The sequence below is a fragment of the Neomonachus schauinslandi genome, chromosome X, assembly GCF_002201575.2.
Source record: "Neomonachus schauinslandi chromosome X, ASM220157v2, whole genome shotgun sequence".
In the NCBI taxonomy this organism is placed as follows: Eukaryota; Metazoa; Chordata; class Mammalia; order Carnivora; family Phocidae; genus Neomonachus; species Neomonachus schauinslandi.
Window position 1 is genome coordinate 79,299,860 of NC_058419.1, and position 17,810 is coordinate 79,317,669.

Below are 17,810 nucleotides of genomic sequence, written 5' to 3' on the forward strand. Positions count from 1 at the left end.
ACTACCTTATGACCCAGCATTTGTAGTACTAGGTACTTATCCAAAGGATATATAGTGATTTGAAGGGGCACACAAATCACAATGTTTATAGCAGCAATGTCTACACTAGTCAAAACATGGAAAGAACTCAGTTGTCCATCAACAGGTGAACGGATATAATGTGGTATATATATATGCAATGGAATATTACTCGTCATCAAAAAGAATGAAATCTTATTTGCAACAATTTGGATGGAACTATGCTATGTGAAATAAGCCAGTCAGAGAAACACAAATACCATATGATTTTACTCATATGTGGAATTTAAGAAACAAAAGAGATGAATAGAGGGGAAGGGAAGAATAAAATGAAATAAGTTAAAAACAGAGAGGAAGGTAAACCATATGAGACTCTTAACTATAGGGAACAAACTGAGGGCTGTTGGAGGGGAGGTGGGTGAGAAGATGGAATAAATGGGCGATGGGCATTAAGGAGGCCACTTGATGTAATAAGCACTGGGTGTTATATGCAAGTGATGAATCATTAATTCTATTCCTGAAAGTAATCATATACTATATGTTAATTAAATTGAATTTAAATTAAAAAAATCAATATAAGATTAAGATTGCAAAAAACTAGATTGGAAACAGGCTTCATGCAATGAAGAGCAGGCTGGTAGAAGGAAAGTAATTAATCACCTGGAAGACAAAATAATAGAAAGAAATGAAGCTGAACAAAATAGAGAGAGAAGAATCATGCAAGAGGAGAATAGACTGAGGGAACTCAGGGCGTCATCAAATGTAATAACATCCATATTATAGGAGTCCCAGAAGAAGAAGAAGAAGAGATATGGGGGCAGAAAACTTATTTGCAGAAATAAAAGCTAAAAACTTCCCAAATCTGGGGAAGGAAACAGATATCCTGATCTAGGAGGTACAGAGAATGCCCATTAAATTCAAAGGCAAGCCAACACCAGTCATATTTTAATTAAATTTACAAAATATAGTGATACAGAGTAAAAAAATCTTAAAAGTTGCAAGACAAAAGATGTCTTTCACGTACAAGGGAAAACCCATAAGGCCAGCTGGAGATCTTTCAACAGAAACTGGTAAGCCAGATGGGAGTGGCATGATATATTCAAACTGCTAAATGGGAAAATATGCAGCCAAGAATACTTTATACAGCAAGGCTATCATTAAGACTATAAGGAGAAATGAAGAATCTCCCACACAAACAATATCTAAGGTGGTTCATGACCACTAAGCCAGCCCTACAAGAAATATTAAAGGGGACTTTTTGAGTGCAAAGGAGAGACCAAAGCTGAGAAAGACAAGAAAGGATTAGAGAAAATCTCCAGAAACAACAAGTAATAAAATGACAATAAATATATATTGACTAATAATTACTTTGAACATAAGTGGACTAAATGCTCCAATTTAAGAGACATAGGGTATCAGAATGGATAAAAAACAAGAATCATTGATATGCCACCTAGGAGAGACACAATTTAGACCTAATGATACCTGCATTTTGAAAGTGGGGGGTAAACATTTATCATGCAAATGAATGTCAAAGAAAGGTAGAGTAGCAATACTTATACTGATCAAACTAAACTTTAAAACAAAAACTGTAAGAAGAAAAAAAGGACACTATATAATAATAATAAAGGGGGCAATGCAATAAGAAGATCTAAAAATTATAAATATATTTCCACCCAACATGGGAGCACCCAACTATATAAAACAATTAATAAAGAACATAAAAGAACTAAATAATAATAATAGTAGGGGACTTTAACATCCCACTTACATCAATGGACATACCATCTAAACAGAAAATCAACAAACAATGGCTTTGAATGACACACTGGGCCAGATGGGCTTAACAGATATCTTCAGAATATTCCTTCCTAAAACAGCTGCATACATGTTCTTTTCAAGTTCACATGGGACATTGTTCAGAATAGATCACACATTAGGTCATAAAACAGGCCTAATGAAATCCAAAAACATTGAAGTCATGCTATGCATCTTTTCTGACCATAACACTAGAAAGCAGAAGTCAACCACAAGAAAAAATCAGGAAAAGGCCACAAATGCAAGGAGTTTAAACAACATGCTATTCAACAATGAATGGAAATCAAAGAAGAAATTTTAAAAAAATACATGGAAACGAATGAAAATGTAAACATTACACTCTAGAACCTTTGGGATACAGCAAAAATGACCCTATGAGGGAAGTATATAGCAATATAAGCCTGCGCCAGTAAGTAAGAACAATCTCAAATAAACAACCAAACATTACACCTAAAGGAGCTAGAAAAGAACACCAAATGAAGACTAAACCCAGCGTAGGAAGGAAATAATAAATGAGCAGAAATAAATGATATAGAAACTAAAAACAAAACAAAAACAAAAACGATAGATCAATGAAGCCAGGAGCTGGTTCTTTGAAAAACAAATAATAAAACTGATAAACCTCAAGTCAGAGTTATCAAAAAGAAAAGTGACAGGGCACAAATAAATAAGATCACAAATGAGAGAAGAGAAATAACATCCAACATCATAGAAATACAAAAAATTATAAGAGAATATTATGTATAATGCTATGACACGTAATTGGACCACCTAGAAGAGATGGATAAATTCCTAGAAATGTATAAACTACCAAAACTGAAAGAGGAACAACAGAAAACTTGAACAGACTGATAACCAGCAAATAAATTGAAGCAATAATCAAAAAATGTCCCAACAAAGTCCAGGGGCAGATGGCTTCACAGGTGAATTCTACCAAACACTTAAAGAAAAGTTAATACCAATTCTTCCCAAACTATTCCAAAAAATAGACTGGGAAGGAAAATTTCCATTTTCCAAATTTCCATTAATTCCATGAGGCCAACATTACCCTGATACAAAAACCAGATAAAGACTCCACTAAAAAAGAGAACTACAGGCAAATATCCCTGATGAACATGGATTCAAAAATTCTCAGTAAAATACTAGCATGCTGAATTCAACAATACATTTAAAAAATTGTCACAGGAGGGAGGCAAGATGGTCGAGTAGTAGGGGACCCCCTTTCAACTGGTTCCCTGAATTTAGCTGGATATCTATCAAACCATTTTGAACACCCATGAAATCAGCCTGAGATGTAAGAATATATATCTGTATCTCTACAAGCAGAAAAGCAACTACTTTTTGCAAGGTAGGACGTGCAGAGTTGTGAATCTGTGGGGAGATATCAGAACATAAACAGAAGGGGGAAGAAGCCTCCTAATAGCTGGCTCATGGAAAGTGATATAACACTGGAGTGCAAAATCGGAACCCTTAGAAATCTGCTCTAGTGAGAGACATCCCTCTCTGAAAGGTGCTCTGGAAATGAAAAGGCAGATTTCTAGGTGGGGCATTGTGGTCTTGGGATCCAAGGAGTCACAGAGTGAACGGGGGTGCCTGAACTGGTATAGTGTCTAAGCAGTGGAGTGGGGAAGCAGGTTATGATCAGCAAACCCAGGAGGGGACTCCCAACTAGGGTCAACATAAACCACGAGCCAGGCCCCTAGGGAATCACTCCTTTACCTCTTTGGTTAGGTTTATTCCTATGTATCTCATGTTTTTTGATGTTATTGCAAATGGAATTGATTCTCTAATTTCTCTTTCTACAGTTACATTGTTAGTGCATATAAAAGCAACTGATTTCTGTGCATTGATTTTGTATCCTGCCACATTAGTGAATTTCTGTAGGAGTTCTAGTAATTTGAGGGTGGAGTCTTTTGGGTTTTCCACACAAAATATGTGTCATCTATGACATCTATGAAGAGAGTTTGACTTCTTCTTTGCCAATTTGAATGCCATTTTTTCTTTTTTGTTGTCTGATTGCTGATGCTAGGACTTCTAGTAATATGTTGAACAACAGTGGTGAGAGTGGGCATCCTTGTCATGTTCCTGATCTTAAGAGAAAGGCTCTCTGCTTTTCCCCATTGAAAATGATATTCGCTGTAGGCTTTTCATAGATGGTTTTTGTAAAATTGATGAATGTTCACTCTATCCCTACACTCTGAAGAGTTTTAAACAGTAAAGCATGCTGTAGTTTGTCAAATGCTTTTTCTGCATCATTTGAGAGGATCATATGGTTCTTGTCTCTAATTAATATGTTCTATCACATTGATTGATTTGTGAATGTTAAACCGTCCTTCCATCCCAGGAATAAATCCCAGCCGGTCAAGATGGATAATGCTTTTAATGTCCTGTTGGATCCTATTGGCTAGGATCTTGTTGAGAATTTTGGCATCCATATTCATCAGGGAAATTGGTCTGTAATTCTTTTTGATGGGGTCTTTGTGTGGTTTGGGGATCAAGGTAGAGCTGGCCTCATAGAATGAGTTTGGAAGTTTTCCTTCTATTTATATTTTTTGAAACAGCTTTAGGAGAATAGGTATTATTTCTTCTTTAAATGTTTGATAGAATTCCCCTGGGAAGCCATCTGGCCCTGGACTCTTGTTTTTTGGGAGGTTTTATTTTTTATTTATTTTTAAATATTTTATTTATTTGACAGAGAGAGATACAGGGAGAGTGGGAGAGGGAGAAGCAGGCCTCCCACCAAGCAGGGAGCCTGATGCAGGGCTCGATCCCAGGATCCTGGGATCATGACCTGAACCGAAGGCAGACGCTTAACAACTGAGCCACCCAGGTGCCCCTTTGGGAGGTTTTTGATTGACGCTTCAATTTTGTTACTGGTTATTGGTCTATTCAGATTGTCTATTTCTTACTATTTCAGTCTTGGTAGTTTATAAGTTTCCCAGGAGGCATCCATTTCTTCCAGGTTGCTTAATTTATTGGCATATAGTTGCTGATAATAATTTCTAATAATTGTTTCTATTACCTTGGTGTTAGTGGTGATCTCTCCCCTTTCATTCATAATTTTATTAATTTGGGTCCTTTCTCTTTTCTTTTGGATAAATCTGGCCAGTGGTTTATCGATCTTATTAATTCTTTCAAAGAACCAGCTTCTAGTTTCATTGATCTGCTCTACTGTTTTTGTTTCCATTTCATTGATCTCTGCTCTAATCTTTATTATTTCTCTTCTCCTGCTTGGTTTAGGTTTTATTTGCTGTACTTTCTCCAGTTCCTTTAGGTGTAAGGTTAGGTTGTGCCTTCAGGATCTTTCTACTTTTTTGAGAGAGGCTTGGATGACTATGTATTTCCCCTTTAGGACTGCCTTTGCCATATCCCATAGGTTTTGGACCAACGTGTTTTTGTTCTCATTCGTTTCCATGAATTGTTTAAGTTCCTCTTTAATTTCCTGGTTGACCCAAACATTCTTTAGCACAATGGTCTTTAGCTTTCAAGTGTTTGAATTCCTTCCAAATTTTTTCTTGTGATTAAGTTCGTTTCAAAGCATTGTGGTCTGAAAACATGCAGGGAATAATCTCAATCTTTGGGTATTGGTTGAGACCTGATTTGTGACCCAGTATGTGGTCTATTCTGGAGAAAGTTCCATGTGCGCTCGAGAAGAATGAATATTCTATTGTTTTAGGGTGGAATGTTCTGTATATCTATGAAGTCCATCTGGTCCAGTGTGTCATTCAAAGCTCTTGTTTCTTTGTTGATCTGCTTAGATGATCTATTGCTGAGAGTGGAGTGTTGAGGTCTCCTACTATTAAAGTATTATTATCAATATGATTCTTTATTTTGATTAAAAGTGGGCTTATGTAGTTGGCTGCTCTCATGTTGGGGGCATAGATATTTACAATTGTTAGCTCTTCTTGTTGGATAGACCCTTAAGAATGATATAGTGTCCCTCTGTATCTCTTACTACAATCTTAGCTTAAAATCTAATTAGTCTGATACTAGAATTGATACCCCAGCTTTCTTTTGAGGTCTGTCGGCATGAAAAATGGTTCTCCATCCCCTCACTTTCAGTCTGGATGTAACTTTAGGTTCAAAATTAGTCTCTTGGTGACAGCATATGGATGGGTCCTGTCTTTTTATCCAATCTGCAACTCTGTGCTGTTTCATGGGAACATTTAGGCCATTCACGTTGAGAGTTACTATTGAAAGATATGATTTTAGTGCCATCATGTTGCCTGTGAAGTCCCTGTTTCTACAGATTGTCTCTGCACATTTCTGGTCTATATTACTCTTGGGGTCTTTCTTCTTTTATAGAAACCCCCTTTAATATTTCTTGCAGGGCCGGCTTGGTGGTCACATATTCTTTCAGGTTTTGCCGGTCCTGGAGGCTCCTTCTTTCTCCATCCTTTCTGAATGACAGCCTTGCTGTATAAAGTATCCTTGGCTGCCTGTTATTCTCATTCCATACCCTGAATGTCTTGCCAGCCCTTTCTGGCTTGCCAGGTCTCTGTGGACAGGTCTGACGTTATTCTGATGTTTTCCCCTCTGTAGGTAAGAAATCTCTTCCCCCTAGCTGCTTTCAGGATTGCTTACTTGGTTCTACGATTTGCAGGTTTATTATTATATGTCAGGGTGCTGGTCTGTTCTCATTGATCTTGGGATCTGTTCTCATTGATCTCTGCCCATTAGACACGAATGCTTTTTTCCTTTCCCATATTAGGGAAGTTCTCAGCTACGATTTGCTCAAATATATCTTCTAGACCTCTCCCTCTCTCCACTCCCTCAGGGATCCCAATAATTCTGACATTGGAACGTCTCATGGCATCATTAATTTCTCTCAGTCTAGTATCTTGAGCTTTAAGCCTTTTCCCCCAGGCCTACTTGGTTTCCTTCGTTTCTATCATCTTATCTTCTAGCTCACTAATTCATTTTTCTGCCTTGTTTACCCTGGCTGTTAGGGTATCCAGTTTAGACTGTGCTTCATTCATAGCACTTTTAAGTTCTGCCTGATTAGATCTCATTTCTGCCCTTAGAGATTCTAGATTGGCGCTAATATTTTTCTGAAGCCTAGATACCGACTTCATAATCTCTACTCTGAAGTCTGTCTGACATCTTGCTTATATCCATATCCATTAGGTCTGTGGCAGAGGCCACAGTCTCTGATTCTTTTCTTTGTTGGGGGTTCCTCCTCTTAGTCATTCTGTTGGGGGGTGGTTGAAGGAATGTACAGAGTCCAAAGTATTAACCACGACCCAAGTAAGATGCACTCGTTTTATAGAGAACCTAGGGTTGTTGTCCTCTTGTTCTTCCAGCCTGTCTTCTGGGGGAGGGGACTGCCACACTGTTACTTATGCAATCCTGCTGAGCAGAATTGCCCTGCCCCTTGTCAGGGGCAGGGTGGGTGGTGGGCTCAGTGGAAACCAGTTTTTTGAGTTTTTGTTCTCTGGGGCTTTCTGTGTCTCTTCCGACCGCACCCAAACCTCTGACCCAGAGCAGAGAAATCATAGTCTGCTCTTCACTGAGCTCTTCAGGACACACAGTCTCTGTTGCTAAAAACCGCAGCCTCCCCAGTGGTGTAGCCCACAGCAACTCTCCCAGAGATCGATCCTAGGGCTGGTGTATCTCTGCTCTTTGTGCTTCTAAAGCTGCGAGCTGCCCCTGGTTCGCACACATGCACCCACAGCTCCTGGATCCTGTCTGGGGCTGCACTGAAGTCTTTTCCCTGCTGCTACCGCTCTGCGGTCTGTGCCTGTTCCCCAGCGCTGGACACTTTTGTGCTCTGGTATTATATCACCTTCCTGACACCAGCTTATGGCGGCTCCCTCCCCCTTCTGTTTATCTTCCAATATCTGCCCACAGAATCAAGGCTTTGCCCTTCGTACCTCATGACCACCAGAGATTTTCTGCTTGTAGAGATCCAGATATATATATTCTTACATCTCAGGCTGATTTTGTGGGTGTTCAGAATGGGTTGGTAGATATCCAGCTAAATTGGAGACTGGTTGAAATAGGGTTCCCTACTCCTCTGCCATCTTCCATGCTCTTCCTAAAACACAACATCTTGAAAAATATTTTAAAACTACTTGACTAGCATAATGAAGGCATGTCCCATTAGGTGTAATGGAATATATAAATTAACTATTCCTGGACTACAGAGAAAGACGACTTACATCTCATAAATCCTATCTCTTTTCCCTCAACTTTTTATTCATTTCTTCTCCAATTGCATCCTGCAAGAGACTTTTCAACACACCTCAGGCCTAAATTAGTGCCACAGCTTCCCCAACTGCCACCAGTAAGCCTATACAGTCTAGGTTAATTTTCTTTCAAAATTCCTTTCACATTAATTCCCCTTTTCAAAAGCTTATAATGCTTTCCTATTTCTTATCACATTATATCTAAACTCTTCTACCTAACTTTAAGGCTATGATCTGGCTCCATCTTTCCTATCCAACTTTATTCTGTAATATTTCCCAACCAGCAGATCCCCTCCCCCTAGGATAACTGCGAAATTCATTTGCTCTTAGGGAAAAGTTGAAGAAACAAGGAAAAGAAAAACAGACACTGAAATCCCTAACAGCAAAAGTTTATTTATAGTTGAAGTTAAGTAATATTTTTAATGCATGCTGAGAAAACAGTAATATTCCAAACTTACAGGTTACTATCTGATAAGGAACACAAAATGATGTTGGGAAAGGCTTTGGCATACACAACTATTAGAACTAGGTTATCAGAACACACACTATTAGAATCTTATCAGAAGACTTACATATCACATAATTTTATGCACATCAAGTCCATGAACAGCTCATCTTCTAACTTCTTACTGGCTATTTTAGTAAACAGCATTCAAGGTTAAACATTAAGACTAGAGAGTAGGAAGGAAATATAGAAGTGGTAAGCATCACATTTCAGAGCCTACATATATGAATACCTTAAGATTAATTAAGAAACAGTATTTCAAAATTTTTTGAAACAACACTTGGCAATGTTTAGCGCATGAGAAGACACTGCTTTGGTCCATCCACCCTTTCCAGCTTTTCAAAGTGTTTTCTGGCATTGCGGATGTTGATCAGAGTAGCTGCAGAAGCTGAGGGTAGGAGTGGAGGAAACAGCCAACAGAATAAGTACAGGCAGCCAAAGGAATGTATGACTAATAAAAACAAATAAACAAAAGAGAGCCAAATCTCTCAACATATGTCACAGAGAACATACAGGAATAGAAGTCCCAAGTTAACCGGGACTTAATTTTTCTGAATAAGTAGAAGATTTGTTTATATTCTAAATACTACATTTCCAAAATAAAATTTCAAAATCTTTTGGTTTGGTTTACTTTTAGAATAAAACCCATTATCTTATGTTGTATTTTAATATTAACCAAAGGTAGGAAAAGTGAGTGGATCAGAGATAATTTAAACTTCTGCGAACATCCTAAAAATACTCAACTAATGAATCATTGAACGTTATATCAAAAACTAATTAGCCAAGGTGTACTATACCTTAGCTAATTAAACAAAAAAGAAAAGAAATACTGCTAGAACCTTTATTACAGTGGTTATGATAGATATGGCTATTATGGCATGGATGTACCAAATACCTACTTCCCTTTATGCCCATAACACAAATATGGGAATATGGTACTTAGGAATATACATTAAAATGGCTTAACATTTAGTAGTTCAGAATTTAGATTGATTAGTCTTTTAAAAATGTTTACTATATGAAGCATAAATCATACATTTGGATTCTCTTTTCTTCAAAATCCCTAGATTTAGTAACTTGATTTTTGAAATACCATGAAGAAAAAACAAAATACCCTAGAGTCTAAATTATTTTTAAGCTTCAAAATGTAAGTCTATGAAACAAAAAACTATTTACCACTAGTATGAAAATAGCTTTTTCATTGTGGTCAATAATACATAACAAAAAAATTACCATTTTAACCATTTCAAAATATATAGGTCAGTGGCATTAAGTATATTCATACTGCTTTGCAGCCATCCCCACTACAAAATGTTTTTTTTATTACCTAATAAAGTACTACCTCTAGGGCAATTAGTTTAAAGAACGTGCCTTGAAACCTATGTCAGCTAAGTTTAAACTTACGAATGGATGGATCAGACATCACGACCATCACGTAAGTGTTGGATGTAAAGATGTCAATGAAAGCAGCAAAGTTAGAGTTCCTGACTTCCATGCTCTGAAAAGAAGCAGCTAGTTTGCTATAGGAGAAATGAGAAAAAGAAGTAAAGAATATAAAATAATATCAATATAAAACATTCTTACCTTTTATACCATTATACCTTGATTCATCACTTCATTAAGACAGTTAATCACTAACCTCCCTTTCTTTTCCAAGGAAACTCTACTGCTGTATATTTTGGAAAGTGACTTAGAAACTGCATTAGGACTTGATATTGACTGTGAAATGGGCTTAGACCCAGATCCATGTTAAAATATCATGTTACAAAAGATTTCTCTAATATTTAAGAAGCTTAAGTTGAAATTTTCCTATCATTGTGATTAATAACTGTATTTTTTGAATGTTAGTTATATTGAAATTCAAGAAATGATCCCATTTCTTCAAAAACAAACAAGGTAATTACATTTGTATGTCATTTGCTATTTCTTCCTAAAAATGTAGGCATAAACATGCCAGTAAGTCTCAGAGAGTACAAAGGCATAAAAAGAGTAAACTTATACCTGTACTTATACCTATTCTATTGTCTGGGCATCAAAATTTTACCAGGATAAGAATTTTGTTGATTAAATCTTTACTAAATTATAATGTTCTACCATTCTTTCTTCCTACATTCACAATGTTATGATTCAAACTGTATTTTATCAAAGGTGAGACAACATGATTAGGCATTTCTAGAATCTATTCTGTATTATTCCTGAATCATGACATCGCTATTTTAATTACTATAGTTTTACAGTAAATCTTTTATTTGGTAGGGTAAATTCTTTCTTCTTTTTCAAAACTCTCTTGGACATTGTTTATTTCTTCCTAAATAGTATCAAGTATCTCGAAAGGCTATTTTGCTTATTTTGCACATGCTTCTTCTCTATCAGTTGAATTTGCATTAAAGGACAATGACTTTCACCTCAGTCAATTGTAGGCTCCCTTAGAGGTTAGCTTTCTTTTTGATTAAATGAACTTTTATGAATACAGAAGTGCAGTCTACTATAGTTATTTGAACCTCTCAAAAATGACAATAATTTCTTTCTAGACATAAATAAATCACACAAGATCTCTTACCTGCAGCTCAGCTTAAACTGCTTAATAATGTTGCTGATTTTCTCAAATCTGTGGGCATCACGCTGCTTTTTACACTGATAGTGAGAAATCACCTATGAAAAAGAGCAATGCCTTTAAATATGCAAGGTAGTCATATCACCCTCTGCTACTTACTCCTCAAGGCAGACCTCTGTCAGTCTCTTGGTCACCCTATTTTCAGGGTAGACTTGGCACCTGGCTTCTTGTCTCTTCTTTCCCATATCATGCCAATGTTCTGCATAATTTCAACATCCCTATGGATAACCCATATAGTAGTGTTTGGTTATAATTTTATTAGAGCATTAAAGTATTATCTATTTTGGTTCAGTGCTGTTCTTCCTCACTTACTTTAATCATTAAATGTTCATCTTATATCAATATTTCACAGTATGTTTTTGATTAAATAAGTACAAATTAAAAAGAAAAAATATAAAATTTTTAGCTGTTCTTTACAAGTACCTAATGTATTGATTTTTTAAAAGATTTTATTTATTTATTTGACAGAGAACACAAATAGGCAGAGTGGCAGGCAGAGGGAGAGGGAGAAGAAGGCTCTCCGCTGAGCAGGGAACTGGACGTGGGGCTCGATCCCAGGACACCAGGATCATGACCTGAGTCGAAGGCAGCTGCTTAACTGACTGAGCCACCCAGGCGCACCTAATGTATTGATTTTAATGAGGGCTATAACTAAGTGGCCTTTGATATTACATTTAAAAATCTTAAGTATGCAGTGAAGCATGCCCCTCCCTGTCCCCACCTCTTTCTTATCAGCGCCCTCTCCATGCTCCTAGCTGAGTGTCCCATGGGGTCTGAAGCATTTACTTTGAAACAGAGTATTCAAAGCAGGACCATAAAGCATAAAGCAGGATTTTTTCCATAGCCACCTGCATAGGCAGCTAGTAATGATGGAATAAGACCATGGTTCTATTTTGTTGGTTTTCAGAAGCAACAAAATGATCGATTAAGAGGAATGGGCAGGAGCATTCATATTGCACTGCTACAGGTCAAATTCTTGGACTGACACAAGAAAGACAAGAGTGAAAACATTTGCCAAGAATGTTTTCATTAATTAAGAATGAATGTCAGAGGCTCACTCATATGTGGAACATAAGCAATAGCATGCAGGACCATAGGAGAAGGGAGGGAAATCTGAAGGGTGAGAAATCAGAGAGGGAGATGAACCATGAGAGACTATGGACCCTGGGAAACAAACTGAGGGTTTCAGAGGGGAGGGGGGTGGAGGATGGGGTAACAGGGTGATGGGTATTAAGGAAGGCATGTGTTGTGATGAGCACTGGGTGTTATATGCAAATAATGAATCACTGAACACTACATCAAAAGCTAATGACATATAGTGGCTAACTGAATAAATATATATATATATATATATATATATACATATACACATATATATATATATATATATATATATATGAATGAATGAATGTCAGAGGTTCAAAGACGATTAGATACCATTGTAGTTCTAACCACAAATGATGATGACTGATGATGCAGCAGCATTATAACCATGATCTGTGAGGTAGCTTCCAGGACCAAAGTCTTTGGGTTCCAAAGGGAACCTTTGGGTTCAGAGGTTACAAAGCTGCAATTTAAAGGAACTGATGGAAGGGCATCACCCCCCCTAGAGCCTGTGGCTTAATCTGACTCAACACTGGAAACCTTACCCAGCCTGGACATGGACAGGATTGACATGGAAAGTTCTTTCCCGATTCTGTGCATGGTGGTGCATGGCTGTTCTTATTCAGTGAAGTAATTTGCCTGGTTAATTCCTATAATGAACAAGACTCTGGCATGCTCACTAGTTACATGACTCCCAAGCTAGGAGCACCCAAATACATAAAGCAGTTAATAACAAACATAAAGGAACTAAGCAATAATAATACAATAATAGTAGGGGATTTTACATCACACTTACATCAATGGACAGATGATCTAAACAGAAAATCGACAAGGAAACAATGACTCTCAAAGACATAATGGAAGAGATGGATTTAATAGATGTATTCAGAACATTCCATCCCAAAACAACAGAATACACATTCTTCTCAAGTACACACAAAACAATCTCCAGAAGAGATCACATATTAGCTCACAAAACAAACCTCAATAAATTCAAGAATAACAAAATCACACCATGCATATTTTCTCACCACAATGCTATGAAATTAGAAGTCAACCAAAAGAAAAAAATGGGAAAGACCACAAATATATGGAGGATAAATAACATGCTACTAAACAATGAATGGGTCAACCAAGAAATCAAAGAAGAAATAAAAAGTACATGGAAACAAATGAAAATGAAAACAATTGTCCAAAACCTCTGGGATGCAGCAAAACCAGTTCTAAGAGGGAAGTTTATAGCATTACAAGACTACCTCAAGAAGCAAGAAAAATCTAAAATAAACAAGCTAACCCTACACCTAAAGGAGGTAGAAAAAGAACAACGAACAAAACCTAAGCCAGCAGAAGGAAGGAAATAATAAAAATTAGAGCAGAAAGAAATGATAAAGAAATTTAAAAAACAATAGAACAGATCAATGAAACCAGGAGCTGGTTCTTTGAAAAAGTTAATAAAATTGACAAACCTCTAAGACAAACCTCTATGTATCAAGAAAAAAAAGAGAAAGACCAAAATAAATAAAATCATAAATGAGAGAGGAGAAATAACAACCAAACATACAAGCAATCGTAAGAGAGTATTATGAAAAACTATATGCCAACAAATTGGACAACTTAGAAGAAATGGATAAATCCCTAGAAACATATAAACTACCAACACTGAAACAGGAAAAATAGAAACCTTGAACAGACTGATAACCAGCAAAGAAACTGAATCAGAAATAAAAAATCTCCCAATAACAAAAGTCCAGGGCCAGATGGCTTCCCAGGTGAATTCCACTAAACACTTAAAGAAGAGTTAATGCCTATTCTCACAATATTCCAAAAAATAGAAAAGGAAGGAAAACTTCCATATTCATTCTAGGAGGCCAGGTTTACCAACAGTGAAACCATATAAAGACACCAATAAAAAAGAACTACAGGACAATATCCCTGATGAACACAAATATAAAAATTAACAACGAATTCCCAGCAAACAGAATTCAACAATGCATTAAAAAAACCATTCACCGTGATCAAATGGGATTTATTCCTGGGTTACAAGAACAGTTCAATATTTGCAAATCAATCAACATGATACATCACATCAGTAAAATAAGGGGTAAGAACTATATGATCATTTCAATAGATGCACACAAAGCATCTGACAAAGTACAACAACCATTCATTATCAAAATCCTCAACAAAGTACGTTTTTTAAAAAATTTTATTTCATTATGTTATGTTAGTCACCATACATTACAAAAATAGTTTTTGATGTAGTGTTCCATGATTCATTGTTTGCGTATAACACCCAGTGCTCCAAGCAATACATGCCCTCCTTAATACCAATAACTGGGCTGACCCATTCCCCCACCCCGATCCCCTCGAAAACCCTGTTTGCTTCTCAGAGAACATAGTCTTTCATGGTTCGTCTCCCCCTCCGATTTCCCCCTCTTCATTTTTCCCTTCCTACTATCTTCTTCTTCTTTTTTTTTTAACATATAATGTATTATTTGTTTCGGAGGTACAGGTCTGTGAATCATCAGTCTTACACAATTCACAGCAGTCACCATAGCACATACACTACCCAATGTCCATCACCCAGCCACCCCATCCCTCTCACCCCGCCCCCACTTCAGAAACCCTCAGTTTGTTTCCTGAGATTATGAGTCTCTTATGGTTTGTCTCCCTCTCTGGTTTCATCTTGATTCATTTTTTCCTCCCTTCCCCATGGCCCTCTGTCTTGTTTCTCAAATTCCTCATATCAGTGAGATCATATGATATTTGTCTTTCTCTGATTGACTTATTTCGCTTAGGATAATACCCTCTAGTTCCATTCACATCATTGCAAATGGCAAAATTTTGGGGTTTTTTTGACGGCTGCATAATATGCCATTATATATAGAGAATATATATATATATATATATTCTATATATATATATATATATCTCACATCGTTATCCATTCATCTGTTGATGGACATCTTGGCTCTTTCCATAGTTTGGCTTTCGTGGACATTGCTGCTATAAACATTGGGGTGCACGTACCCCCTTGATCACTACATTTGTATCTTTGGGGTAAATACCCAGTAGTGCAACTGCTGGGTCATAGCATAGTTCTATTCATAACATCTTGAGGAAACTCCACACTGTTTTCCAGAGTGGCTGTACCAGCTTCCATTCCCACCAACACTGTAGGAGGGTTCCCCCTTTCTCCACATCCTCACCAACATCTGTCATTTCCTGACTTGTTAATTTTAGCCATTCTGACTGGTGTGAGGTGGTATCTCATTGAGCTTTTGATTTGGATTTCCCTGATATTGAGTGATGTTGAGCACTTTTTCATGTGTCTGTTGGCCATTTGGATGTCTTCTTTGCAGAAATGTCTGTTCATGTCTTCTGCCCATTTCTTGATTGGATTATTTGTTCTTTAGGTGTTGAGTTTGAGAAGTTCTTTATAGATTTTAGATACTAGCCCTTTATCTGGTATGTCATTTGCAAACATCTTCCCCCATTCTGTCAGCTGTCTTTTGGTTTTGTTGACTATTTCCTGTGTTGTGCAAAAGCTTTTTAACTTGATGAAGTCCCAATAGTTCAATTTTGCCCTTGCTTCCCTTGCCTTTGGCGATGTTTCTAGGAAGAAGTTGCTGCAGCTAAGGTCGAAGAGGTTGCTGCCTGTGTTCTCCTCTAGGATTTTCATGGATTCCTGTCTCACATTTAAGTCTTTCACCCATTTTGAGTCTATTTTTGTGTGTGGTGTAAGGAAATGATCCAATTTCATTGTTCTGCATGTGGCTGTCCAATTTTCCCAACACCATCTGTTGAAGAGACTATATTTTTTCATTGGATATTCTTTCCTGCTTTGTCGAAGATTAGTTGATCATAGAGTTGAGGGTCCATATCTCGGCTCTCTATTCTGTTCCACTGATCTATGTTTCTGTTTTTGTGCCAGTACCATACCGTCCTCATGATGACAGCTTTGTAATAGAGCTGGAAGGCCGGAATTGTGATGCTACCCGCTTTGCTTTTCTTTTTCAACACTCCTCTGGCTATTTGGGGTCTTTTCTGGTTCCATAAAAATTTTACGATTATTTGTTCCATTTCTTTGAAAAAAGTGGATGGTATTCTGATAAGGATTGCATTAAATGTGTAGATTTCTCTAGGTAGCATAGACATTTTCACAATATTTGTTCTTCCAATCCATGAGCATGGAATGTTTTTCCATTTCTTTGTGTCTTCCTCAATTTCTTTCATGAGTATTCTATAATTTTCTGAGTACAGATCCTTTGCCTCTTTGGTTAGGTTTATTCCTAAGTATCTTATGGTTTTGGGTGCAATTGTAAATGGGATTGAATCCTGAATTTCTCTTTCTTCTATCTTGTTGTTGGTGTATAGAAATGCCACTGATTTCTGTGGATTTTATATCCTGCCACTTTACTGAATTCTTGTATGAGTTCTAGCAGTTTTGGGGTGGAGTCTTTAGGATTTTCCACATAAAGTACCATATCATCTGCACAGAGTGAGAGTTTGACTTCTTCTTTGCCAATTCGAATGCCTTTTATTTCTTTTTGTTGTCTGATTGCTGTGGCTAGGACTTCTAATACTATGTTGAAGAGCAGTGGTGATCGTGGACATCCCTGCCATGTCCCTGACTTTAGGTGAAAAGCTCTGTTTTTCCCCATTGAGAATGATATTTGCTGTGGGTTTATCATAGATGGCTTCTATGATATTGAGGTACGTAGTCTCTATCCCCATACTCTGAAGAGTTTAATCAAGGAAGGATGCTGTACTTTGTCAAATTAACTATTGCGAGGATCATATGGTTTTGTTCTTTCTTTTACTAATGTACTGTATCACATTGATTGATTTCTGATGTTGAACCAACCTTGCAGACCAGGAATAAATCCCACTTGTTTGTGGTGAATAATCCTTTTAATATACTGTTGGATCCTACTGGCTAGTATTTTGGTGAGAATTTTTGCATCCACGTTCATCAGATATATTAGTTTGTAATTCCCTTTGTTCATGGGGTCTTTCTCTGGTTTGGGGATCAAGGTGATGCTGGCCTCATAAAATGAGTTTGGAAGTTTTCCTTCCATTTCTCTTTTTGGAACAGTTTCAGAAGAGTACGTATTAATTCTTCTTTAAATGCTCCGTAGAATTCCCCTGGGAAGCCATCTGGCCCTGGGCTCTTGTTTGTTGGGAGATTTTTGATGACTGCTTCAATTTCCTTACTGGTTATGGGTCTGTTCAGGTTTTCTATTTCTTCCTGGTTCAGTTTTGGTAGTTTATACTTCTCTAGGAATATATCCATTTCTTCCAGATTATCTAATTTGCTGGCATATAATTGCTCATAATATGTTCTTATAATTGTTTGTGATCTCTCCTCTTTCATTCATGATTTTATTTATTTGGGTCATTTCTATTTTCTTTGTGTTAAGTCTGGCCAGGGGTTTATCAATCTTACTAATTCTTTCAAAGAGCAAGTACCTAGTTTTGTTGATCTGTTCTAGTGTTCTTTTGGTTTCTATTTCCTTGATTTCTGCTCTGATCTTTATTATTTCTCTTCTCCTGTTGGGTT

At 37.0% G+C, this 17,810-nt stretch overlaps 1 protein-coding gene across 2 annotated transcripts in view; it reads right to left on the minus strand.

Moving 5' to 3' along the window:
* Positions 1–8,404: 8,404 nt before the first annotated feature.
* Positions 8,405–17,810, minus strand: part of RRAGB (Ras related GTP binding B) — a 41,901-nt gene continuing 32,495 nt past the window's right edge. For both annotated transcript variants that reach the window (XM_021701209.1, XM_021701341.1), the window contains 3 exons: positions 11,090–11,181; positions 9,934–10,049; positions 8,405–8,917 (listed from right to left, as the gene is read on the minus strand). In XM_021701209.1, the coding sequence (XP_021556884.1) occupies positions 8,820–8,917; positions 9,934–10,049; positions 11,090–11,181 (306 nt within the window). In that variant the 3' untranslated portion in view covers positions 8,405–8,819. The remainder of the gene's footprint in view (positions 8,918–9,933; positions 10,050–11,089; positions 11,182–17,810) is intronic.